This window comes from Juglans regia, chromosome 8, assembly GCF_001411555.2.
Source record: "Juglans regia cultivar Chandler chromosome 8, Walnut 2.0, whole genome shotgun sequence".
Classification (NCBI taxonomy): domain Eukaryota; kingdom Viridiplantae; phylum Streptophyta; class Magnoliopsida; order Fagales; family Juglandaceae; genus Juglans; species Juglans regia.
In genome coordinates, this window is record NC_049908.1 from 29,028,221 (window position 1) to 29,056,047 (window position 27,827).

Consider the following 27,827-nt stretch of genomic DNA (forward strand, 5'->3'; position numbering starts at 1 on the left):
CTTATGTATATAATTTTTCCAGATGGTTTATATATAAAGGAAAAAATATGAAACATAGATAAAACAATACCAAGTGTTGTTCCAGATAGTTTTGAATTTATGATTATTTGAGACATGAATGGATAATACGACTCAATAAGAACAACTCTTGCTTCGAAAACTATATTTGTTATATATCCTGCTTAGCTTATATGTAACTATAATGTAAGTAGGTGGTGCATGTATTCTCTACTACACGTAATATGGTATAATCAAATGGAGTTCATTCAACACAAGTTATCACAGAAAGAGTGGCATAATAAAATGTTTTTTTAGGCCATTCTGTTTATGACCATATTATATCTCTATATTAGTATTACAATTTCTATGCATTTGAGACCAAATTCAGAAAAAGACAATTATCAAGGACCAACCAGCATTACAAAACACAATTATTCCAAAACGCCACCTTCAACAATGCTTTACATGGAGCATCAACATACACACTAGCCAGGCCTCACTAATGAAAGGACTGATTCATGGTATGAACAACAGTAATTGAATAGTACGCGAGATGCATAATGGATTCATTCAAAGCTGGCAAACTGGCAACCTCAAGTATTAGTATACCACTGGCCAAAACTGCAGGTCGTGTGGAACGCCTGGTGGGAAAATTCAACCATCAATGAACCAGCACAAACATTCAGGCACGAATTATCTGTCCGGGGATGCAAACCTCGTCCGTTCTCTCTGCCGATTTAGAGCTCGATCCTTTGGTGACGATGTTTTCCCTCCCACACCTGCTTGGCGCATCATCTCTGCAAGGCAGATTTGAAATTATACAATAAAGTATGTAAAACAGACTAGGGTACATCTATTTCAACACAACGCCGACCAGAAATCCAAAGACTTTTGGAACCTTTAAGCCAAAGTAAAACAAAACAGAACTTAGCGGTGGTATACTGAGGTGAAGATGTTACCCCAAAGGTACAATTTTCTAAAACAATTGAGCAAATTAAATTAAACAATGGTGTCACTTTTTTTTTTTTTAAGCAAAGCAATGGTGTCACTGAAAGTGAAGATGATACCCCCAAAAGAAATCAACGAATTGCAAAACTGCAAATCATTGGAGGAACAATATTTAGCACATTTGAAATTATACAAAGCAAGGCAGGAAATATTTACCTCGTTTTCTCGCTAGTTCTTGATCAAGCTCTTCCTTCCACTTCCTCTGTCTCTCCGAAAAGCTCATACTGTGAGCATATAGAAATTCAGGTTACTCCACATCTAACAGAACATCACACCAAGACATGCTATGGAACCACTAACTGAGGAACAAACCTTGGGCTACTTGGTTCTTGCTGATCATCAACTAGACGCTTTTTCCAATCATTGAGTGGAGAAGAACGGATGTCCTGTGAACTGTGATCACTTGCATTGATATTATTTGACACACACCTGCTATTACTTCCTGGGCTTCCTGTATTAAGAGCATCAACTGCTGGAGATGGAACACCAGTTGAACCTTGACTTGGTGACCTACTTTTTGGGGGCAATTTCAAGTACTTTGGGGTAGCCTCATCACATGTGCTCTTGACAAAACTTGGCGAGCAGGTTAACAAACTGTTGTTAAACTCTTCATATAGAGGCGTTTGCAGTTTCTTCAGCTCAAGAGCCTAACATGTTGAATTCAAGTTCAACTGTTCAACACGCAATAACAGGTGCTTGAAAGTGTATAAACACGATTGCTAATTTTGACTCTTCAACTGAAAACAGTACCTTCTCGTCCAAAAAGGCTTGAATTTTTGACTCGGTAAGTTCATCATCATCCACAGAAAGTAACTGTCCATGGGAAAAGGAAAAATCTTTGTCCCCCTCGCCAGAAACTCCAGAGCAGCTAGCAGGCTCAGAAATCTGTTCATCGGTGTCCAAATTTGTACCCCTCTGTTCCAATTCTGGTCTTCCATCCATTTTGCTCCCCCAGTCATTGGAGGGTTCAGAAATGGGGTTAAAACTCTGATTACATCCGAATAAAACGTAAACAACTAAATCTGTGTTTCTCAAGTGCTCATACAAAGTTAACAATGAGGACATAGAAAGCAGTTACCTTGAGGTTCTCAGGAATCAAAGAACTGGACTTGATTTCCCCCATGGTAAATTCATCTTTGTCAATCCGACACATGTCATCATCACTGTTATTCAGTCCCCAAATATGTTTATTTTCTGGTGATTTCACAGGATATTCAGCTGTGCAGCGCAGAATATCCAGATTACAAATATGTGTTGAGTCAGGGCAGGCTGACATTTTACTGGTGACAGTAATTGCTATCATGTCAAAGAGAGTACTAGCATAATAAAAGACACTATACATAGTTCTAAATTCAAAGGAAATGAAATTACAGAACATACGAGGTTTCCAGGATTGCGACGCTTGACAGAGAAGGGGTTTCGGAATTTTCCTGATGATGGAAAAAAGGTTATAACGAAAATGGTTCTGAGAAACGTTTGAATAACATGGTATCATTGAGCAGTACTGACCATGACAGAAGTATGAAGAGGATGAGATTTGACTTGGTCACCAGTTACAAAAGGATGCTGCTTATAAATAGCACATAAGAACAAACCTTAGTGATATATAACAATAGAATGGTCAAATTTGTGGCAATCACCAAAAGCACATGTAAACAGTAAACTGGATAAGTGACCACAGATACTGCAGCCTACAATGTTGCAATTATTACCAAGATATGTGAATAAAATTAAAATAACCTGCAGCAATTCAGACGCAGAAGGCCTCAAATTTGGCTCCCTACATTCGATTGTGCATCACAAAGTATTAGATAAGAAAAAGAAGAAACTCAAATCTGCAGTTGGAGTTTTACCCCTCTCAGTGTAAAGATCACACAAAATTTGCTTGAAATAATTTTTGTCAAGAAAAAGAAAGTTTTCAAGTGCAACATAGGTTAAGGACATCTTCAATTCAGACCAAAACTATTTGAATGAGATGGGAAGTTGAAGGCAATCAGGATGACATACTGTTGCAAGCATTTCAGCAGAAAATCTTTTGCTTCAACAGAGAGATGTTCAGGGATTGGTGGATGAGACTTTGTTTTCCCGATATAGAAGAGAGCAGCAACCTGAACAAACATGTTGTTAAAACAATGTATGTGAGAACGCCCTCACAAAAATTACTACAATCTAGCAGAATGGATACCTCTTGGTACTGTTGACTCCAAGGAGGCTTTCCAGTGGCCATCTCAATTACAGTACATCCAACACTCCATATATCGGCAGAGCTAGAGAGTGTTCTCATACAACATCAGAAACTTTCAATCGCCATATAAAGAATATAATAGCATGACCCAGACCATATAACTAAGATGACAGAGTTACAGATACAGTAAGCATGACCCAAATAAGATAAGGGTGCATGCATAAGCTAATACATATTACTCAAATAAAAATACAAAAAAAAAAAACCTCCTTTGTATTGATATAGAGGAGCATGAATGATATAAAGTATCCAGTTCTGCTAGATGTTAAACTGATGTTAAACTGATATGGTAATAACCATAGGGACGGATAGCTTGGCACCTGGAGATATAGGCATAGTGCAGGGCAGGATGGACGAGATAAGAATTCAAGAGTATACTTTGTTTGAGTGAGGCAAAATCCAGAGGTGGAGTATACTTTGTTTGAGTTAGGCAAAATCCAGAGGTGGAGTGAGATCTTCGAAGCGTAACAGAAATAGAATAAATAGAAAACCCTATTTTCATTCCCAATCCACTTTCCTTCCATTTTCTCCTAGATCCAAAGGACCAAGGAAAGTCTAATTTATAACTAATAATAAATGTTCTTCTTCTGCGAGGATGTCTTTAAGCAACCAAATAAGAAAGGATTTTACCAGCCAAATTGAGTTGGTCCAATAAGCGGAGTACTTATTGTTTGTCGAAGAACGACACATCCTCGCTTTCCAAGGTCTTTCCCTGCTTTCTACCATGGTTTTTGTTATTTTACTTATATATATATATATATAAAATAAAATAAAAAAAGATTTTGGTTTGTCAAATCTATACAAGATGGCTATAATGCTCTTTATGAATAATGTAGACTTCTTCTGATCTCTTACGTATTAGCGACAGAGCAAAGACAGAGAGAGATGAACCATTAAATAAATGGATTCTTGTGAAAGGATATAACCCTGATGTCAATAAATTGTTGAACGTAGAGTGTAAACTGTGTTAATCAAATCCTCTCAATGTAGCTATCATGGTGCCTACAGATGTTAGCAATGCTGCATTTACTTAGGATCAGTCAGTTAAATCAATCCCCTTAAACTTGAGGATTTTTATCAGCAAGGGATAAGTTTTATTTGTTTAAAGTATATCTAAACCTCTTTTGCATCTTTTATGGGGAGAGCTTTCCTCTTTACCTTCCTGTGCTTTCTAACTCTTTCAATAAACTGTCAAACTAAAAAATAAAAATGAACATAGGAAAAGGAAAATAAGACTTCCATGATAACTTGTCACCTGATCTAACAGTGTGAAGGGTGTAATCATGGATTCCATACACACCAGGTGCACGTGTAGTTTTAGCAATAAAAAAGTTCTCACTACCAACTTCGGGAAATCCCTCTTTTCAAAGCATACGGAAAATAAATTAGCGTGCTGCTAATTATTTAGACAACAATAAGGTTTTGATTGTACTTACAAGCTATGCCCAGTCTGGAGAATGACTTCAGGAGCCATCCAATATGGAGTACCCTTCATAGACTTGGCACCTGAAACAGTAGCCTACACTAGCGTACATATCTCCAATTAGATAGTACGAGAAGTACGAGTGTTTCCACAAAATAAAGTGGATATCTAAACGGAAAGTGATGGGAAAGACAGCAGTAGTACCAGCTCAACAACCTGTTTGGATGCACCAAAATCTGCAAGTTTAATGCACCCTTTATTATCTACAAGAATATTTGCCCCCTGAAATTGAGGAAATAATGAGTCAAGGAAAACAGATACTTTTTCACATGTATATCCCAATTAGGGTAAGAAATGGCACCTTAATGTCCCTGTGCATGATTCCATTTTTGTGCAAATACTCCAGCCCTAGTAATAATTGCTTTGTGTATGTTCTTATAACCTGCTTAAAGATTAGACCATAAAGTTTGCATTTGAAACACCTAATTTTAAGTTTAGTAAGCAAGAACTTACAGCCTCAGGGAAAGATCCAAATTTCCCCAGAAGTGAAGATATTGATCCACCAGGCACAAATTCCAACAAAATATTTAAGGTTTCCTCCTCCCTCACTGTACCCAAATATCTCTAGTAAACCCAAACAAAGCATGCCGTCAGAAGAGTGATAGGATTCATCAATTAAATGCATAAAGCATATTATACTCACAACAATGTTTGGATGAGAGAGATTTTTTAGAAGCTTCACTTCTTCCTCAAGCTCTCTGATGTGAGCCTACTTATAACATTAAAACTAGTATTCAGTAAATCGATATTAAACAACGAAATAAGGAGATCAATCATCACAAATCCCAAACTATTCACAAAACAAAAAGACCTCGGAGTTCAAACTATGAACTCCATTTGGCTGCTGAAAAAATTAACTAAGAAAGGAAACTAGAAAAAAAACAACAACAATGTCAACCACAAAATAATAAATATTGTGTTACATGATGTTGACTTTCAGTTTTCAGACTTGAAATTGTATATTTTTGTTATTATTTATATTTTTTTACCTCTCTTAACTATTAAAAGAGTAAGGCCCCGTTTGGTTTCACAGATAGTCTCAACCCATCTCATCTCATCTCATCTCAACATCCAAACACTATTCAAACACAAACACGTTTCAATTTCAAATTTTTAACTTTTCAATTTTTTCATCTAATCATTATCTAAACATTACAACTTTTTCAAACTTCTAAACAAAATACAAAAAACAATTCAACTTTTTCAAATCCCAAAACAAAAATTATATTAAAAAATTATATTCTAATAATATTTTTATTTAACTTTTTCTATTTCCTTTCCCAAAACCCCATAAAACATCTTAACTCAAACCATTTCACTACTATTCACAGATTTCTCATGTCATCTGTATAACCAAACGAGGCCTAAGAAGTAAATAGCAATGCTTCTATTTATTAGCATAAATAAAATAAATGCCCCATTTGTCAAGTCCTGTCTTTAGTTTCAAATATTGAAAAGAAAAAGTTCAATGCAAAAGTAAAATCAACCACCTCCACTTAGTGCAGTTTCACACAACCATTTTGCCTTCAATGATAGAAGTTCGTCATTCTTCAGAATAAATCAATATGGAGCATAAAGTTTGAATATGAAACAATCTCACAGCAATTTTACAGAAGAACCAAAACAAAATGCAGTGAATAGGTCAGGAAGAAGCTAATCAAACAGAGATCAGTAACAAACAAATATTTATGAATGTTATCTACCGCATTTCGAGGAACCTAAAAGACCAAGGCTACCAATCAGTTGAACCTAATGCAGGTAATCTAAGTGCCTCCGTTGATGTCTTAAGATCTACAGTCAGTCAGAAATAATAAAATCTAAAAATTTAATTTGATTTCTTTCCCCTCCGTTTTCATGCCAACCAAACAGAAAAGAAATAAGTCGCAAACACCACAGAATTGATGTCAGTCATAATCTTAGCATTGATATTAAAGTCAGGCTGTGCTTTGGCTCCCCCCCACCCCCTGCCCTGAAAAAAAAAAAGATGGTCTGAGTAGTTCACTCATATCATTATTCCCAAAAGGTGATGGTTATGATGGGTCGGTTTATAGAAATAGTTATTGAATCAAAGTGCTTTATCTTAGAAAAATGTGGAAGGGGTGGTTTGAGAGTTACTGAGCGTAGCTGGAAAACAGAGAACTCAGTGATGCTGGGGTATTCTTCGATTTCTTGGCTTGGGAAGGTGCTGGAGGAGAGTCTAAGCAGGGGGAAAAAGGAGGTATATTCAGCGACTCGTGATGGATTTAGTAGCATTATTGCTCAACGTTGTGCTAATAGGAGAGGGAGATATGTTGAAATATCTGAGTATAATCAGGGGGGGAGAAGGAATATTTTATGTATTCCAGAAGGGGAGAATGGATGGGGTTGGAGAAAAATGAGGGAGGCACTGTTAGAGAAAAGGAAAGAAGATTTTAATACCGGTGGAATTCATGGAGGGGGCCATCTGAGTGATGGAAGAGGGGGACTGAAGCCCCATGCGCAGTCGTATAAGGAGGCTCTTTCTTCATCATTTCCGAAAGTTGAGAAGGAGAAGATGGCTGGTGTAGAGGTCTCTGACAGAGGCAAGGGTATTTGGTGTGGTGGTATGTTGAGCCATACTTTGGGCAGGGATTCTGTGGCATGTCAGGATTCATGGGAGGTGAAACGTAAACTGCTGGAAATGCAGGGACAGTTGCGTGCCCTGCAGAGAGATATGGCTGTAATTGTTGCTTTTGTTGGTTCTTTTAAAGAAAATGAGGTGGCTGATAAGACTAAGGGCTTTGTGGAGAGAAGCTGGCCGAGCAAAGGAGCAGTCTGGCAAAGGAAAAATAAAAAGGAAAAAAGTTGAGTTTGGCGTCGGCACAAACAGACTGATGGGGCTGGGCCATCCCAACCAAGGGCCCAGAACAGTGGGTCTCAACCCAGGGCCCATTGTGGTGGGTCTCAACCTAGGGCCCATAGCTGTGGGACTCAGCCCACGACCCATGGAGGGTCAAAGCCCAGCTCTGGGCCTCAGCCCACGACCCTTAGTGGCGGGTCAAAGCCCAGTACCCGTAATAACGGGTCTGGACCCGATCCGAAGGAAATCATGATTCTGAACCCTAGCTCGACATCTACCGAGCTGTTCAATCTCGGATTCGTGCTGGAAAGCTTACCGACGGTGAGGGGTCAGGCCGCGGGGTCACAGACGACGCCGATGGAAGCAGTGGGGGCTGCCGGTGAGGTTTCGTCGGAGGTTCGTGCGCAACAGGCTTTGCTAGTCGAAAATCAAGTTTCTTCTCCTATGGAGAAACAGAGCTCGACGAGGACAGATTCTGGGGTGTTTCTGGCCCCGGCGACAGATTCTGGGATAGGTGAGGTTTCGCCGGAGGTCTGTGCGCAACAGGTTCTACTAATTGAAAATCGAGTTTCTCCTATGGAGAAACAGAGATCGACGAGGACAGATTCTGGGGTGTTTTTGGCCCCGGCGACAGATTTTGGGATACCAGAGAAGGGTTTCGAGTTGGCTGAGGTTGAGGATGATTCGGATGATGTTATGCATTCCGTGGAAGACGAACTGTTCATCCCAGAGGTTTGTGGTTTGGAGGAGTTTTCAGTGGGGACTGAGTTTCAGAATTTTCAGAATAATAAATTGGGAAATCCGATCCCATTAAGTTACTATTTTCCAAATCAAGCATCAGATTGGGTTATTCATAAAGCAAAGGAAATTCAACATGTCGTGGGTATTGAGTGTGATGGATATGAGGAGCAATTCATAGCCTTGTTAACTGCTATGGAAGATGAACATCACCAAAAAAAGAGGGGGAACACAAAGAAAACTCGAGAATTAAAAAGATTGATGTGGTCAATGAACTCGGAAGCTAGTTCCAGCAGGAATAAGGCAAAGGGGAAGGGGCTGAATGTTCCCCAATGAAGCCCAAGATAGTATATTGGAATGTCCGAGGTCTAAACGAGGTAGAGAAGCGCCTCCGGGTTAGACGTTTACTCCGTGAGTGGAAGGCGGACATAGTATGTTTACAGGAAACGAAGTTGAAGATGATTAGTAGGAGGACTATTCGGAGTTTATGGAGCAATATTTATGTAGACTGGGTATATTTGGCCTCTTTAGGGGCTTCGGGAGGAGTTGTGGTTATGTGGGATAGAAGGGTAGTGGTGAAAGTGGAGGAGTACATAGGGAGATATATGGTTGCTTGTTCTTTTAAGTGTGTGTCAGATGATTTCTTATGGGCATTTGCAGGTGTGTATGGGCCTAACTTAGATGTTGAAAGAAGTGTATTATGGGATGAGCTTGCAGGGGTACAGAGTTGGTGGGAGCTGCCTTGGTGTATTGGGGGGGATTTTAATGTGATTAGGTTCCAGAGTGAATGTCTTAGTAGCAGGAGATTGAGGCCAGCAAGCTTGGAGTTCTCAGAGTGTATCTTTGAATTGAATTTGTTAGATCTTCCGCTAGCAGGAGGTCCAGCCACATGGTCAAATAATCAGACGTGGTCCCGCTTGGATCGCTTTTTAATTTCACCTGAGTTTGAATGTCATTTCCCGGATGTATGGCAAAAGCGTTTGGCACGTATAACTTCGGATCATTGGCCTATTATGCTGGATTGTGGAGGTATTCAGAATGGTAGAAGGTATTTTAAGTTTGAAAACATGTGGTTGAGGTCAGAAGGCTTTGTGGAAAGGGTTAAACAATGGTGGACTTCGTATCATTTTGAAGGTACAGCCAGTTTCATTTTTGCTAACAAACTGAAAGCCTTAAAAAAGGACTTAAAGGAGTGGAACAAACTATCCTTTAATAATGTGGAGGAGAACAAATATACAAAGTGGATGGAAATTCAGGAGCTAGAAAGACTGCAAGAAGGGAGGCCACTTAATGAGGAGGAACAAGCTCAGAAAACTTTATTGGAGGCTGATCTTGAAAGGATAATCCTACAGAAAGAAATCTCATGGCGTCAAAAATCAAGAGCTCTTTGGTTGAAGGAAGGGGACCGGAGTACGAAGTTCTTCCATCGAATGGCAAACTCACATAGAAGAAATAACAACATCGAAGTACTGAGAATTGAGGGTGCCGAGCGTAGAGAAGAGGAAGTTATTCAAGAGCATGTGGTTGTTTTCTTTGAAAAGCTTCTTACTGAGCAGGTGGGCTGGAGGCCTACTTTAGATGGATTGGCTTTTGATACTATTGATCCTGGGGATGTTACCAGTTTGGAGAGGGCTTTTGAGGAGGAAGAGGTTTCTGGAGTGATAAGGAAGATGGCAAAAGATAAGGCTCCCGGACCTGATGGGTTCTCTATGGGTTTTTTCCAGGAGTGTTGGGACGTGATTAAGGAGGATCTTTTGAAGGTTTTTCAAGAGTTCTTCACAATAGGTAAATTTGAGAAAAGTCTCAACACTACTTTTCTTGCATTGATCCCTAAAAAGGTTGGGGCCATTGAGATCACAGACTTTCGGCCTATTAGTTTAGTAAATGGTATTTATAAGATCATTGCAAAAGTGCTTGCCAATAGATTAAGTGGAGTATTGAAGAAGATTGTTACTCAACCACAGAATGCTTTTGTCAAAGGTAGACAGATCCTGGATGCGGCTTTAATAGCCAATGAATGTTTTGACAGTAGAGTGAAGGCTGGCAACTCAGGGATTATGTGCAAATTAGATATGGAAAAGGCGTATGATCATGTGAATTGGGATTTTCTTCTCTATTTACTGGGTAGGTGTGGTTTTGGAGAGAGGTGGAGGTCTTGGATAAGATGGTGTATATCTACGGTACGTTTTTCGGTGTTGATTAATGGCAGCCCAGAGGGTTTCTTCCCAAGCTCTCGTGGTTTGAGACAAGGGGATCCGTTATCTCCTTTACTTTTTGTCATAGTTATGGAGGCACTAAGTAGGATGATTTCAGCCACAGTGACTAATGGTTTCATCAGTGGTTTCCAGATTGGATCGCCTAATAGGAGTAGTACAACTATCTCTCATTTGCTGTTTGCAGATGATACGCTCATTATGTGCGAGGCTGATCAAGGCCAGTTAAGGACTGTGAAGGCTTTATTGCTGTGTTTTGAAGCAGTGTCTGGTTTAAAAGTGAATTATGATAAATCCGAGTTGGTACCAATTGGGGAAATTCAGGATATAAGGGAGCTGGCTGATATACTGGATTGTAAGATAGCGTCTCTTCCTATGACTTATCTGGGATTGCCTCTGGGTATAGTATCGAGGGCACGCACAATTTGGGATACAGTGATTGAAAAGGTAGAGAGAAGACTAGCAGGGTGGAAGAGAATGTATTTGTCTAAAGGGGGCCGGATCACATTAATCAAAAGTACACTTTCAAACCTACCCACCTATTTCCTATCATTATTCCCTTTACCGGCAAGTGTGGCGGGTCGACTCGAGAAATTACAGAGAGAGTTTCTGTGGGGGGGCTTAGGAGAGGAGTTCAAATTCCACCTAGTTAAATGGGAGATGGTATGTCGTCCTATCTCCAATGGAGGTTTGGGTGTCAGAAATTTGAGGTTGTTTAACCGGGCATTACTTGGCAAATGGTTGTGGCGATATACTAAGGAACCAGAAGCCTTATGGAAGATTATGATCGAGAGTAAATATGGTGTTCTAGGGACGGGGTGGTGTACTAGAGAAGTTGGAGGAGCTCATGGAATGGGGCTATGGAAACATATTAGAAGAGGATGGGTAGTCTTCCATCGTCACACTAGATTGCAATTAGGGACAGGTTCTAAGATCAAATTTTGGAAGGATGCTTTGTGTAATAACAGTGCTCTACAAGATCTGTTTCCATCTCTTTTCTTGATTGCAAGTTTTAAAGATGCCACAGTGGCGGAGGTTATGGAAGTCTCAGGTGAAAGCATCCATTGGAATATCAACTTCAACCGAGCGGCACAGGATTGGGAGTTGGAGAGTATAGTTGATTTTTATAGCCTCCTTTATTCTGTTCGTCCAAATATCCAGCAGGAAGATGGTTTGTGGTGGTGTCCTGCAAAGAATGGGGTGTTCTCTGTTCGCTCCTTTTATAAGGTTCTCACACAAGTTCCAGAGATACAGTTTCCCTGGAAAAGGCTGTGGCGTCATAAGGCTCCTCCCAAAGCCTCTTTCTTTGTGTGGGCAGCATCGCTGGGTAAGATTCTCACTACGGATAATCTAAGAAAGAGGAGGATTATTATTGCAGACTGGTGTTGTATGTGTAAAAGCGGTGGTGAGTCGGTAAATCATTTACTTTTACACTGTGAGATAGCCAGGACTCTTTGGGACGAGGTGTTTAAAAAAATGGAATTAATGTGGGTTATGCCGCAAACAGTTTTGGAGGTATTGGCTAGCTGGGTTTCGATTCGTGGGGTGAGACAGATCAAAGCAGTTTGGAAGATGATCCCTATCTGTATTGTGTGGTGTCTATGGCAAGAGCGCAATGAGAGGACATTTGAGGACAAAGAGAGATCTTTAGAGGAGCTTAAACTGTTTTTCTTTAGGACCCTTTGTACTTGGGCCATTGCAATAGACTTTAATGGCATGGACCTTCATGTTTTCCTAGATTCTAATGCGCCTACATAATTAGGGCATTTTCTCTGTATTTGACATGTGATATATTAATAAATTCTTGTTTTACTTATCAAAAAAAAAATATTAAAGTCATCACAATAAACGCAGGAACTTGAAAACAAAACCTGGGCTTTGTCCTTTGAAGCACTTTTTGCTGCAATCAGAACCTGGAAAAGAATAAGCACAACACAGCTAAATTCAGATCCCAAACCAGAATTATTCAAATCCCAGAAACACCACCAAGTAACCGTTACATACTCCAACTTCAGGCACAAAAGTAAGGAACACAATTAGAAGCAACAGGTGTGAGAAGCTGAAACTATTAAAAAACCATTAAAATCGATCAAGAAAAAAAACTCAAAAATGGAGCTCTTAGCATCAAATTAACCAAAGGTCTAAAACCCCTTTCGACCAACTAGAAGAAGACTCAAAACCAAACAAAACTTAAAAAACAAAAAAAATCAGATATAAAATCACAAGAAAAAGAACTAAGAATCGAGCTCCCGAATAAAAAACCAACAAAAATCGAGATATAATTAACAAGTAAAAACCCCAAAACTTCCCACCAAAACCATAACTAGCAAAAAGCTATTGCCATTATCCACAAAACCATAAAACCGCACTCCTAAACCAAAAATGACACCCCATGAACACAACAAGAACAAGAAAAAGAACCTGCTTCACTGCTAGCAGCTCCCCTGAATCAAGATTCATGCCCATATAGACATGCCCGAACGCCCCGCATCCAATCAACTCGCCCTTTCGCCATCGGATGGGTGGCAGTGGAAGAGAGGATTTCGAGAAGACTCTGGATTTGCCAATGCAAGAATTGAACTTGTCCACTAGGGTTGATGAAGCCAATGGTGATGTTGATGGTGATGGTGACGGTGGTGATTCTTCATTGTCTGGTGGGGCTGTTCGAAATACTCGCGATCGGCGTACTGATTCAAATATATCTTGCATTTTCGAGAGAGAGAGAGAGAGAGAGAGAGACAAAGAGAGAGTATTGGGATTGGTGGGGTTCAGTCCCTGGTCAAGAGCGAGAAAACGAGAGAAAATAGAGAGAGAGAGGAGGGAAAAAGGTGGAAGAAGATTGTTTTTTCAAAAGGAAGAAAAATAATAATTAAATGAAATTCAGAAAGGAATGGGGCTTGTGCCTTGTAATATTACAGAACTCATCGTTCATCTATGAGCCATATTGAATCAAATTCAAACCTTTATTATAGACATCTCCATACTTTTTTTTAAGTGAGCTTCTTTTGATTAAATTTGAACAAAAACTTGGAATATGTGAGCAGAGAAATTCTGCAACCGTGTCATCTATGAGCCATATTGAATGAAAATGCAACCTTTTCAGAAAATTAAAATTTCATAAATTTATCTTTGTATTGCGGAATTGTATTAGAAAGAAATATGAATTGAAGAAGTTTATGCCAAAACAAGAGGAGAAACCCTTCTTAACTATATAGAAAATCATGACTTTATAATTTATATCATCTCATTTAGATGTTGAGATAAGATAAGATAAAAAATTTATGAATAGTAATAAAATAATTTGTAAATCGTAATAAAATTGTTTGAATTAAGATATTTTATTATATCTTCCCTTTAGCCTTTAGGCCTTGTTAGTAGGAGTGTAACTTGTCTAGTTGGTCTAGTTTTGGATATTTTTTAAAACCAAATCGGTATACATCGGTTTTGGAAATTTAAAAATCAATATCAGACCAATTCATCACCAAAACCAGAACTTTCGGTTATTTTGATTTCAATATAGTTAAGTCCAATTTTTTTAATTTTATGGATAAACAAATTGTTAACGTTAAAAAACGCACACTCTGAAAGGGAAGAGAGATCCATTCCCAAGACATGCTAAGGTGGGCTGGATCTCAATCGGTGTTGCTTGGAGCCCCTGGCGGTAATCCGGTGCGGCTGTACTGTGTTGGTGTGTACATCCATAGTGGTGAACAATATTTAAATGCAGAGGAAATAAGAATAAATGATTACATAGATTTACGTGATTCAACACTTGGCCTACGTCCACGGGAGTTTGGGGAGAGGAAATTCCACTATAATAAGCTTGTTTATAGTCTCTCATAACCTCTCATTTTTCACTGTACAATGAAAATTATGGATCTATTTGCTAGAAAAGAAGTTCTCTCTAAAGCTCTTCGATTGAAGAAGTCAAAGAAGAACCAAAAAGTCCGAAGAAGTTGAAGAGTCCCTGAAACCATAGGTCTTCTACCCATTTTATCTGATCCCTCAACTTGTGTACCCCTCGATAATAATGAGAGATGTATGTTTTGTGTGTTTGACTCTATCTTCCTCTCCAACGTTCTTTTGACACTTCTCTACAAACACATTCACTCCTGGTACTCTTGTTTTATGTCAAATCACCAATTTTCCTTTCCTGACATTACTTTCCCACTCGGTTCACCAGTTTTCCCATTTTTTTTTAACGGCCCTACTTGTTGGTACCATGTTTCACTCTATTTTTGTGGGATTTCCTTTTTTACAAAGGACTTGTACGAAACTTTGTCTATTTAAAATTTGTACCTAATACTCTTTTCTATTTATTGATATGAATGTCCGTACGAATACCATACCGACGCCCCAAACTGCCACCTTGAGCTTCAGATCACTTCATCAATGTGTATTGTTAATATGGACCTTTTTTTTTTTTTTCCTTTTAATTTCTATAGGCAACAAAGTTTAATGAAGAATTATTTAGAGAACAGCCTTGTCCTTAGCTAGCGTGCCCTTGTCTGCAGAAATCATCTATAAATTTGCCTACAAAAGTGCTGGCATTATTTCACCAAAATCAATGACAACAAAACAAAGCAAACAAATTAATACCTTTGCTGGGAATAATTTATATTTTTGGTTTTCCTTGTCCTTCCACTATTTTACAACCTACCAATGCTCATTTTTTTTATAACCATGGAACCCAAAGATGCATTTTGGCAGTTGTGGATCAAAGATTGCTACCAATTTGGAGAGGTTGAGGATGATGGTGTAGGAGCTTCCTAAATTTTTTTATGCATCCTGGAAATAACACGATAATAGTGTAGGAAATTTGCTTTCTTTTTCTTCAATTGATTCCAATACCCAAGCATAGAGGGTCCCACGGCAATAGCCCTAATGCCTTTCCATTATGGTAAACCAGAAAGCTTGAAACATAAAAAATGAAATTATCAACAAAATGGGTTTAGGAAGCTTCATATACACATTGGAAGATTTTTAGCAGAACTCTTCATATTTTACACAATTCCTACTACTTTTCAATTCTAAAATTTGAAAAGCCGAAGAAAAAATCCTACAAGGAACAATTCAGGGGGGCAGGATGCACAGCCCTCTTAAGTACAAGCCAAAGATGAAGATAAGTTAAAATTGAGGTTGTGATTTTTCAGTAGAAACTTTATCAAGAAACCCAACAAGGTGCCAAGAGTTGAACAGCCAATTTTATATAAAATGGTGAGAGGACAAGTACGCTGTTTGATGTGCAAACTTCCAACCCTCAGCTAGAAGCATTTTTCCTTGCAGCATAGACACGGTAAGCTGCAAGCCCAACAATGGCTACGGCAGCTCCGACTGTCAAAGGCACAAGATAATTCAGAGAGACAAACTTAAACAAGAAGATCACAGAACAACATAACTCAGCTTCATTGTCATAAGAAAATGATCATCCATAAGGAACAACTGGCCAACAGATTCAAGGATAAAGCAATTTTAGCAGCACGGGAAAACGCGAGACTGGAAAGATATCACAAACTTAACTTGGAGAACTCATACAAGATATCAAAGATGACAAGATCTAAGATATTAGTAAAACAACAGTTTCAGACGAACCTGAAAAGAACACAAGTGAGTGATTTAGAAGCCGATGGTATTGCTTTCGGCTTCGCCCAGCTTCAGTTTCAGGTATGCTCAAATGTGGGTGTTCGGAAGTACTTACAATCCTTCGGAAAACATTATTCAGATCACCCAGCTTCACACTGATAGGTATAGGAGCCTCTATTCCCATGTCCTGACTAACCTACAAATACAAAATTGCATTGAAAATATGTTGACAGTCTAGGGAAAGAAAAACACTATTACAGTATTACTATGTCATTATTTAGACCTCAGATTTTAGGTGCTCAAGTCCTTTAATTATGACAATTTTATGTAAAAGAATTGATAAAATGTTGTCCATGTATGTCAAGTTCTTGCTACCAACACTCCTCAATGATTTAAAGAATTGGTTTAATTAATTTTACATTCCCATTACAGAGAAAAAAAAAAAAAGCATGCATAAACAAGGGCAGTAACACCAATACGCCAATGATAGAAACCATTATGTTCAGAACAAGCAAACAACTTTTTTGATCGGTAAAACAAGCAAACAACTAACCTCAGTAAATATTTTTAAGGGATGGTTTAGCTCGGATAAGCAAAATTTTGAACAGAATAAATACCCTGGTAGATTCTTGTATGGCCATGGGAAATGAATCCCGATCATCTTTAGCTGCAACTATGAGACAAGGCACCTCAAAGCCAGTATCCTCACCATGACTAGCAACTTCTACCAGCAACTCAGTCGCTCTTTCCCATGAGAATGCATCAGTACTGTAAAAGTAAAATGAATCAATCCTTGGAATCTCCAAATGCAAGGGCAAACTGTAAAACAGGTCATAAATATATATGTCGAAATATAATTAGAGCAAACTTCAAGTTCACTTGTCAATAGAGTTAGTAGCTTCCAAAGTATATAATCAAAGACCCAAAATCCACATAACAGGAGCCTAGCATGCAGACAAGTTAAAATGCTATTAAGTTGAAACCTGCACCATGTTGTCAACGTCCTGATTACTAGTAAAGATAATTTAATTTCCTATGAAATTCAGAAAATAAAAAGGATAACAAAAAGATAATAGCTATCCAGCATCCCCATCCATAAAACTTTGTAACCTTCACTAAAGGCACCTCAAGATTACCAGTAACATTAATATACAGGCCTAAACCGACATACAACAGCAATGTTAAAAGAATATATCAAGCTAAAAAATACAGTGAAACCAAGTTAGAAAAAAACATGAATCCAGAGTGAGAAAATTTAGCACTTATTTTTCAAAGATAAGTAATAAAAATTCATTAAAAAGATGATTAAACACTTATCCCATGCAGAACACTGAAATAACATTTATTCTTATTTTTTATATTTTTATTGGCACCGTGTATCCGGGAACAGTGTCCCAACTAATCCCAGGGGTGCACAGGCCCTCAATAAGGAGTTTTCCGCAAATGCACCTCAGGTAATTCAAGGGGAAAATCCCCCAGACCGATGGCTCCTAGAGATTGTTTGCACCCAAGGGGATTTGAACCTTAGACCTGGGGGGAGCATACCCCCAAGCCCAAGGCCTTCACCACTTGAGCCAACCACTAGGGGTTAAAAATTCATCTTAACCCCTATTTATAACATTTATAAAAATTCATCCCATGCAGAACACTGAAATAACATTTATAATTCATCTTATCACTAAATACAACAATATTTGCAGCCTTTTATTTACCTGTCATGAACAAACACTGCTATGTCACAAGCAGCCAAAGATTCTTTTTCTAATAGCAGTTTCGAAACTTCATCTTCGGGTATCTCTCTCAACACAAGAGTTTTCTTTGCTCCCTGGGAAGAAAATAACAAACAAATACTCAGACAAATAATTTAAATATGAACAAGATTAGTGATTACGGCAACTGACGGCATTTTGATTTACACAAAAGAAATAACAAACATCAGATAAGGGGAAAACAGAATTTAGTAATAAAATCAAACTACAAATTCCAATCAGATGTCAGTAATTCAGGTTGATCAGAGAGAAAACAACGACTACATATTTGAAACCCTCTTCAACCAGCCCAAAAATAAAACACAAAATAAACTTTTCCATTGATAAATAATTCAGACATCAGTTGTGAATTAATTCAAGGCTGCAAAAACTCTCATAAAATTGCTCTGTCACATCTAGAAAAGCTTATGCAAAATCTACATACACCTCAACATGATTTGGCTATCGACATAGCATAATTATGTAATGCCAACTTGATACGTAAGACTCGGTAAGAATTACATTGGTGACAGCAGCTCCCCATCTTTTAGACAAAAACGTTATTGATTCAAATAGGTCTTTTGTTTGATTTAATTTTGCAACCAACCAATGGTGGACGGGGCTTATATCATGGTGTTGCTTAAGAATACTTTCTCCTCTATGGGACCTATCAAAACTGGCCTGACCAATGCACATGTTCAACACTAATTTCAGGGGTGCGTGATGCAATTGCACTCACCCCGGGCTGATCAACAACGTTCACTGCATATAGCTCGTCAGTGGTTGAAGTATAATTATCAGAGAAACTCCTGCACTTCCAATTCATATAAAATAAGTGATATTATTTTATCACCAACTAAAATTATTGAGATATATTATATTTAAAAGGATGATTCAAAAGACCTTCCAAGAAAAGAATTCAATAGTGCAGACTTTCCAGCCTTCTTGGGCCCAAAAACAAAACACTGGAAAACATTTCTATCTGTCTGCTGCTTTTTGCGATCCACACGCCGCCTTCTGGTTACACGGAAAGCAGACAAAGGATCACCAGGATAACCAATGTATATCAGATTCTCCATGCTCCAAGCTGGGTCTATAAGAGTCATAAGGGCCCACTGCAACCACACATGTCACAAAATTTAAGCACAGGTCTCCAGAGAAAAATGTTAAATTTTTTTTTTTTTTAGATAAGTATGTTAAATTTAAAACTTTACGGCAGCCAACTAGCTACATTGAGACCATAATAAATTGGAAGTTGTCTTATAAGACTATGGAACATTTCCACCCAAACCCCCCCCCCCCCACTATGAAAAACAGAAAGGAAAAAGGGAAGAACGAACGAATGAAAGACATACCTCTGACAAAAACCCATCAAGTGAGAGCCCACCAAATGCATTTCTCTCCACAGCATCCACATAAGGGGCTCTATCCCAAGGACTGGCAAAAAAAGTATGTCAAACATCCAAACCTTTCAGATGCTAATCATAATAGTTGTTAAGAAAGAAATAAATCAAATATACAGGTTGAGCCCTTTCCTCTCCTTGACTCGAATAAATCAAAGATACCAAAAATACGTCTAAACATTAAAAAACCTCACAACGCCACGAGGAGGAGGGCCCTTCACAGGGGATGGGATGTGGGGATGCAGGACACATGATATGCATGGTTATGCTCATATCAGAATTATCTCAAACTCGCGAAAGATTGAAATGCCCAGACTATAGTTTAAAAAAAATGAGAGAAAAGAAAAGAAGAAAAGATACTTATAAAAAAAAGTTAAAAAGAAGAGAAGTGACTGAAAGATAACATAAAAAATAAATAAGCATTTGAAGTAAAAGGTTTATACTCATAATCAAAGCCATAATTTCCAATTCCTAATTGTTCACTTATGAGATGAAAGACTTCTGAATGATGGAATTTTAGACGATAATTACATCTTTCTGAAAAAATATTTCTAAAGACAAGTAAATGGAAATAAAACATGTGAAAATGAAAGTAAAATTTAAACAATTCAACACTACCAAAAATAAAGAAATTTGGTCTTACATTCTGGCAACGGGAATATATCTCCATAGTAACCAGATTTCTAATTTTTCTTAATCGGTAAACAAAATTTTATAGATCATGAGATTAGGCAAGAGCCCAAGTATATGGGACATATACAAGAGCATTGCCTATGCGTGATTGTTCAGACCAGATCTCAAACATTATCATATCAACAAACAAAATCCAGGATTTCAAAATCAATAAACAAAATTCAAGAAAAAAGTATGTGCAATTTAAAATGGCCAGGAAATTACATTTCTGGTGTAACAAATGAGCACGTTTTCTTCTGCGCTTGCAAATAAATAATGCATCTTGCATATATGCAAGGCAATTAATTGTTAGCCATAAAGCATCACTTCTAAAAGTAACCAAGCCATAAGCATTGTGAAGTTACAATGACTATGACCAATAGTAACTGAAAATTAACAGAAGATGCATTGGTAACAAGATTGATGAGGGTTGTCATGATGAACCACTTAATAAACATAAACGAAAGGAAAGAACCCCATGCAGGTAAATTAAATGAACATGAAGCTGTACAGGATTTCCCATGAACCATAAGAGTTGTAACAAGGTAAAACAAGCCACATAGTCACAAATGATCTTAAGAACAAAACTACCTTTCTGCGGCAGTGGAAAACAAATCATCAATTTCACGAGGTCGAAGAGCCCCATCCTAGTAGAAAAAATAAATATCATATATGATTTCAAGTTGGTGATCGATAAATAGCAACTTGAATTAACTGTGGCTACCACAGTAAATACTGATTGCACAAGTTATATGATAATATAATTAACAAACTTGGAATAGAAAATACTCAGAGAGTAAAAAAGGCATACATGATCACTGTCAAACAATTCAAAGATTCCTCTTAGATACTCAATGGCTTCATTTGTCAGCTCCACACTCTACACAAAAGAGAACCAGCAGTAAGCCTTTTTAAAAAAACATTGCATGCTTCACAGCTTTTTTTTTGGGGGGGGGGGGGGGGATATGGTTCATGTATGATTTAGTGACATGTTACATGATATTAGAACTAAATGGTATGTTATACTCAAGCAAAGAAGTTTAATAGAACTTCAAATTATGTGCACATAAGGGGATTAGGGTGGGAAATTCAGGGCTTGCCCACCTCAAAACCTTAGCAAGACGAATAATCCTGGATGTCAATGCCAAGGCCAACAAGACTTGGGAGCCACAATATATTTTAAGGGTAGGGCTTGGTCAGCTAATTACTGATAGACCCAGCTTGGCTATGCGTGACAGTTAATTTCACCTCAAAGTCTAAAACTTCAAGAAAACAAATACATCATTTCTGCATGTAATATAGTTATTTCCATATTCCAAGTAAAATTGTGGATATTGTATAAAATGTGATTTGAATAAACAAGATATTACCTGATCAGGGGCTCGTTTGAGAGACGAAGGGATGAGTTCCTCTGAAAGTCTAATATCGTTGTTATATCCAAATTTTCTGAGGACAGTCCATGTAGTCTCAAGACGACCTTTTTCTATGAATAAAGCGTGAAGAAAGAGGAATCCCGTCAAAGTAAGCCCACGTTCATTGACTCCTTCGGCCAACTTTTCTGCGACAACCCTCTTAACACCTACTATTTCTGAAGGTTGTAATGGAGCATTGAAACATTTGACCTATTTACAAGTATTTGGATCCCTCATTTATCTTTAGCAAATATTATTATAACTTTGATAGATGAGAAACCTGCTGCAAGTAGAGTTGCAAATAAGCGGAAAAGAAAAGAAACCTGAAAATCATTCAACTCTGCATCGCTGAGGGCCCCATCCTTATCATGGTCACAAAGAATAAATATCCGCTTCAAGGCTCGCACACATCGAGGCTTCAAAGTCTGTGTTTCCTGATCAAATAGTGGACCTGTTGGATGAAGCACAGCTTTTTGTGCGTAGTAGAAAACTTCGGGAATCTACAAGTAGAAACATTTTGACATTAAACTCTAAAAATTATAATGACAATGAAAGAATTCAAAGAATTCCATATATTTTTCTTTTATAAGTAAGAATTCCATGCATTTCTTCAGATGATGAGAGTGCTTTACAGGAATTCCACACATTTCTTCAGATGATGAGAGTGATTTACATACTTTATTAGAACTGAACTTACTCGATATAAACTCCTACTCCAATCTCAAGCCAGAATTCATATAACAATATTTGTTGCGATTAACTATATAAATTAGACTACCTCAAAATTTTCTAATCCTCGATACCCAATCTTTAAGTCAATTTCTCAAGTTCAATTGTTACTTTTTTTCCCAACAACAGTACAAGGAACATAGCTAAATTTATCCTAGAATTGAACTTCCTCAATATAAACTCCTACTCCAATCTCAAGCCAGAATTCATATAACAATATTTGTTGCGATTAACTACATAAATTAGACCACTTCAAAATTTTCTAAACCTCGATACCCAATCTTTAAGTCAATTTCTCAAGTTCAATCGTTACTTTTTTTCCCAACAACAGTACAAGGAACATAGCTAAATGTCTCCTCTAGCATGGCTTCCATTTCATTTACGAAGTAGATTTTTTTTTTGATAAGTAATAATCTTTATTGATGTGAATGAAATTAGGCGATGCCCAAGTACACAGGAAGTATACAAAGTGAGACACCTAATTACATTCTAGTAGGCTAGAAAGAAGATAAAAACTCATGAACATTCTGTCCCTTCAATACAAGAGCAGAAAACCACTGGAAAAGAGAGAATACAAAAAAGTTCCAAATTTCCACGCTCCTTGTTATTAAAGCACCTGTCATTCATTTCCGACGATAAACACCACATTAAGCACAAAGGAATCACCCGCCACACGGCTGCTAGTTGGACACTACTATGAGATCTATTCCAGCATGATAATAGATCCACCACACTTTTGGGCATAGCCCAACTCAGCCCAGCTCTACTAAGAATACCAGCCCATAGCTCCCCAGACACCTCACAATGTAAGAGCAAGTACTCTACCGATTCCCCACTCTTTTTACACATGTAGCACCACTCCGTGATCATCATACCTCGCTTTCTTAAATTATCAACCGTCAAAATCCTCCCATGAGCAGCTGTCCAAGTAAAAAAAACAACTTTAGATGGAACTAATACCTTCCATATACTCTTCCATGGAAAGAAAGTGGGCTGTAGGACTGTCAAGACCTTGTAGAAGGATTTTACGAAGTAGATTTGTGCTCAAAAGCCCATTGGACCCATATAAATTTTTAGAGCATGGTATTAGAGGTAAATTCTCGACAAATCAGAAAATAACATCTATAAGGCATTTGAGTCTAGCATTAAAGTTCTATTCAGTAGCAGCTGGCATATTGGTTTTTGAGTTAAAAAACCAATCTTCCATAGGAAATTTTGCACAAAAAATCACAGTGGTCTTAGGACCCCAAACATTGTCTCATTATCATCTCCTAAAATATGTTGCCCAATACCGAAAATTATGCAGGAGATAATATATGCATGGTAGACAAACATATGTGTCTCTACTCCTCTGTGTAGATTTTTTTAATAACCAATAAATTTTTTTATCAAAGAGTGCCAAGGCTTGGCCAAAGTAGAAGGGCTGTGCTTCTGTGTGTTTAAACCACAAATGAAATCAACAACACAGGTACCAAATAATTTTACAAAAAATAACAGAAAGGAGCATCAACGCATAACACCTGAATTTGTTTAAGTGCTGAACACTCGATACAAGTTTCAATCTCCCGAAACTGCTGCATTATTGGTGACATCACCTGCTCCAGGCTCATCTGCTGGTTCTCATCTCTCAAATCCAGCTTACAACCCACCACTATGACTGGGACTTTCACCTGCTCATTTGATTTCATATGGACAAATCACAGATAAATAATAGCGAAATTCATGGTGACTCCACATATTGTTATGCAAAACACGTTCCAAAAAACCCCCAAAAGCAAGAAAGCCAAAGGGGCTCAATTTATTACAATGCATGATCATGTAGTCAACCTCAAGGTTTCCAGCAGCGTATTTTTATCTTCCATGATAAGTTCTCCATGATGCAATAGCAAAGAGGACATGAAAACTAAATGAAATGAAAAATAGAGACCTCTAATTTACGAAGCTTAGGAAGCCAAAAAGTACTCAATCGATCAAGTGTAGAAGGCTCATCACAAGCATAAGTAAACACAACTGCATCAGCCCGCTTCAATTCTTCGGCCACTTTACCATCATCCTCCACACTGATTGAGAAAACAGAAAAAAACAATTAGCGATTCAATATCGAACTGGAAAATTTGTGTGATTGCCACATATCAAAAGCCAAAACGATATAATTCTTTTCCGATTTTACAATTTCCGGCTTCAAATCAATCCAATTGTACTAAGGTCAGTCAAGCAGAGGCATTATTTTCCATATGTCAAATACAGCAATAGAATCTCTAACTTTTGTCAGTAACCACACTGATATTAAAAAATAACAGTAATGGCAAAAAAAAAAAAGACAAAATCATCAAGTAAACCTTAATGCTGTCTAGTTCCAGAAAATGTTGTGCATCAGTAGGAGGGCCATGATAAATCCACTTACTGCAGTGTTTCAAAGCCTTTCCACTACTCTGAACACTAACAAAACTAAAATGAAAAATTTCATAAGATTCGGTTCTAGTTTTCTTGTTGACCAAAAAAATAAAACAAAAAAAAATGCCAACAAGATTTTTCCTTGTAATCCATTTCAACATTCTCTCCTAAATCACACAACTTAAGATTGAACAAGGCATTTTTCCTATTTTAAGAGAGATATACATATTTCACTCTCCAAATTGACACGGACGCCGGGGCGAGTGGCTCCCGGCGGCACAAAATTGATTGACGGACCCCGGCGGCCACGCCAAGGGTCTTTCGGCGTTGGTCACCCTCCGGCGACCTGATTTTCTTCTAGATCCGTTTCGGGCGTCCGTGTCGTTGGTTCTATCTCCTAAGAAAACAGATCTGCCGCCACACACCCTTATAGGCGAGAGACACAGCACGGTGGTCACAGACCACCCTCTGTCATTCTAGCTCGTTGGTCTTCAGCAGTGGTTCTTAGCCATGAACTGGTTTCAATGTGATGATGAATGGCTGTTGAAGGTGGGGAGTTGGTCAGTATGGGTTCTTCTATGGTATTAGCCATAGAATCTAAATCCTTTATTGGTGAAGGAGGGGAGTATGTTGGCCATTACTGAAAGGGGTCGAAGGGTGATTTCTAAGTTGGTTTTGGGTTCAACAACAGTGTAGTGGCTGGCTAAGGCCATGGAAGCGTGCACAAAGGATGAAAAACAAGATTTTTTCTCCACTGTTCAGGAAGGTAGACGCAGCTTCACGGCGCACCGCTGCTTAAATACTCGAGGACGTTATATGGCGATAAAAGAATATGGTGGTAGTGGGAGGAGGATTTTTATCTTCATTCCTGAGGAGGGGGGGGGCAGTGGTTGGAGAAGGAGGGGGGAGGTGCTGCATGACTTTTCCTTCGGCAAGAGAGGGAGCGAAGGACAAGGTGCTGCAGGACATGGCTCTGCTAGGGAGTCGCATAGCAGACATGTCGGTGGCGTGTCATGAAAGGAAAACTTGGAGGTGCACAAAAATCCTAGTAAATCCTCAGTGGCGAGGCGATCCTATGTGACAGCTCTAAAGACGGGTCATGCTTCGAGAGTTCAGAGTGAAGGAGATTCGCAAATCATGTCTCAGGACCAGCTTGTTGAGATGCACAATTCCTTAAAGGAGATGGAAACCCAACTTGTCAAGCTAAAGGCAGCGATAGCTTTCTTGTCTTCGAAAATAGATCGGCTTTCAATTGGAGGCAACATGGTTGTAAAAAACAAGATAGGCCCAAAGCATTTAAACTCAGTTAAAGGAAAACGGAAGATCGGATTCGGCTCTATCCCTATATCTAGATCCAGGAGAGTATGGCGGGTCAAAAAGAAATCTGGGTAGTTTGAAGCAGGGTCTACATCGGGTATCGGCGTAGAGACACCAGTAATGGAATGTCATTCGCCTCATGTAACACAGGATAGACCGATAGTCGGTACTACACCCTTGGTCCTCGATCCCTCACCAGAGTTGAAGGAAAATGGTGTACTGCCAAGGTTTGAAGGAGATGTAGGAACCCCAGAGGTAAAAGAACTTGCTGTCACTCCAGAATCTCCAATGAAGACCATGATACCATTAGAGCGAACCAATGGAGTTACTGGAGAACCAAAGGGTTTGGAGTTGGTGTCTCATGTAGAAGAATGTCTAGAGTCGAGAGTGCATTTAGATACTGTGTCTGGGGATAACGTTGCTCCCTTGGTGTCTCTTCCACCAATAGCAGACTAGATTTTGCCTAGAGTTAACGAGATTCAACAGTTTGTAGGAATTTCACATGGAGGATGCGAAGACCAATTCAATGAACTAATCACTACGATTGAGGCAAGCCACGCACTTGAAACCAAAAGTTTCAAGAAAACCAGGGAGTTATAGTGTCTTTCTTAGACAATTAACTACGACGCTAAGGGTGGTAGCTCAACTAGAGGGAAGTCTAAAGGGAGGACATTAGGAAGACGGGAATCAAGGGTTTGGGGTTGGGTGTTCGGGTAGAGTTTTAGGTCTACGAGAAACAAGAGTTGGGGACTAGTCTGGTGTATTTTGGGTTATTTATTTCAGGGGCTTTTTGGGTCATTAGGGTCTTTTTGAGTCATTTTGGACAATGTGTTTTCTTGTATACATTTTGTGTACTTAGTTTCTCATTTGATATATAATATTTTTTTACTTATCAAAAAAAAAAAGTTGACAAGAAGACACATTGATAACAAGACTCACGTGCCTCAAATTCTTGCAGTTTTGACAATTTCCACGTGCACTAAATAATAAAAACCTAACCATGATTTGGAATCCTAGTTTCTTTTCTTTCCTTTCACTACAATTCCTCAGCAACCATACAGGTATTTCGAATTATGCAAGAATAAGCAGAATCGCATCATCAATTATATATACAACTTTTACAATCGAACACCAAAACAACACCTGTATTTTCCTTTAATTTCCTGAAAATTCTCGTCAACCAAACATAGCGTTAGAAAATGAAATTCAATCATTAATGGAGGAAATGATACCGAGACGAAGTGTCTATGATTGTAATGGGCACGCGGTCGGGGAAGAAATCCTCTGGAAGCCTCGTCGGCGGCAACACCGGCGGCACGTTTGCTGCAAAGTTCTCAGCCGCGGCCGTCACAATCAAGCTCGATTTCCCGGTGCCTCTGTCTCCGGCAACCACGATACGCACACCGGTTCTGCCGAACGGGTTTGTAGGTCCGGCCCAAGTTTTTGCCATTGAAGAAGCTTCACAGCCCTCGTCCCCAAGAAACCCTAAAGCATAAAAAAGCTCGCACAAAAACGACGTCAGAAATGTGAAGACACAGACTTGGAACATGGAAATTGCGAGAGAATTAAGTAAAACGGTAGAGAAGGGAAAGTGCAAAACCCTTGTGTATTTGAGTAGATTGAAGATTTAGACGGAAAGAAAGGCAATAAAGGCACAGATGTAAACAAACGTGGAATTGGGGGGGGAGGGAGTTGATAATACCTGGTGCCGAGCGTTATGCTGGAGAGCTGGAAGAAGAAGAAAAAGAAGCGAAGCAGAAAAAGATACTAGCTAGAAAGCTCTGGAGTAGAGGCTACGGAGAAAATCTCTGTTAAAGAAAGCCCGACGGCCAGTGAGGGTCAGGGAGGAAGCTTCGGAACTGGAGAAAATCTTGGCCTCGACTGTCTAGGAGGGGAGCGTGCGTGCGTTCAAAGCACGGCATTTTCGTACTCTTTTCTTCTTAACATGAACTAATAATTTGATACTTTGAAATGGTGTTAAAGGATTTTTTTTTTTTTTGCAATTTATTTTATTTAATTATTATATTTTTTAAAATTTTTTATATAAAATAAAATAAATAATTT

The 27,827-nt window shown here is 38.6% G+C and overlaps 2 protein-coding genes across 5 annotated transcripts; both read right to left on the reverse strand.

Moving 5' to 3' along the window:
• Positions 1-263: 263 nt before the first annotated feature.
• On the reverse strand, positions 264-13,421 carry LOC109004371 (mitogen-activated protein kinase kinase kinase NPK1-like). 3 transcript variants are annotated; one of them, XM_035693405.1, is made up of 17 exons: positions 12,927-13,421; positions 12,377-12,418; positions 5,380-5,445; positions 5,190-5,300; positions 5,038-5,118; positions 4,893-4,958; positions 4,690-4,772; positions 3,194-3,275; positions 3,016-3,116; positions 2,749-2,788; positions 2,518-2,574; positions 2,389-2,438; positions 2,087-2,288; positions 1,759-1,995; positions 1,321-1,655; positions 1,165-1,232; positions 264-797 (listed from the first exon to the last, which is right to left on the reverse strand). In XM_035693405.1, the coding sequence occupies exons 1-17, from the start codon at positions 13,212-13,214 to the stop codon at positions 694-696; spliced, it is 2,013 nt and encodes a 670-aa protein (XP_035549298.1). In that variant the 5' UTR covers positions 13,215-13,421; the 3' UTR covers positions 264-693. The 3 variants fall into 3 exon arrangements, with proteins under 3 accessions (XP_035549298.1, XP_035549299.1, XP_035549297.1); XM_035693406.1 differs by having other exon boundaries at positions 2,087-2,171; positions 4,881-4,958; XM_035693404.1 differs by having other exon boundaries at positions 4,881-4,958.
• Positions 13,422-15,439: 2,018 nt separating this feature from the next.
• Positions 15,440-27,691, reverse strand: LOC109006833 (mitochondrial Rho GTPase 1-like). 2 transcript variants are annotated; one of them, XM_018986242.2, is made up of 15 exons: positions 27,466-27,691; positions 26,996-27,248; positions 23,980-24,112; positions 23,573-23,722; positions 21,647-21,823; positions 21,282-21,533; positions 20,723-20,791; positions 20,503-20,558; positions 19,192-19,273; positions 18,740-18,951; positions 18,576-18,645; positions 17,801-17,913; positions 16,706-16,856; positions 16,098-16,284; positions 15,440-15,839 (listed from the first exon to the last, which is right to left on the reverse strand). In XM_018986242.2, the coding sequence occupies exons 2-15, from the start codon at positions 27,211-27,213 to the stop codon at positions 15,766-15,768; spliced, it is 1,944 nt and encodes a 647-aa protein (XP_018841787.1). In that variant the 5' UTR covers positions 27,214-27,248; positions 27,466-27,691; the 3' UTR covers positions 15,440-15,765. The 2 variants fall into 2 exon arrangements, with proteins under 2 accessions (XP_018841787.1, XP_035549094.1); XM_035693201.1 differs by having other exon boundaries at positions 15,486-15,839; positions 26,996-27,264.
• Between the last annotated feature and the right edge of the window lie 136 nt (positions 27,692-27,827).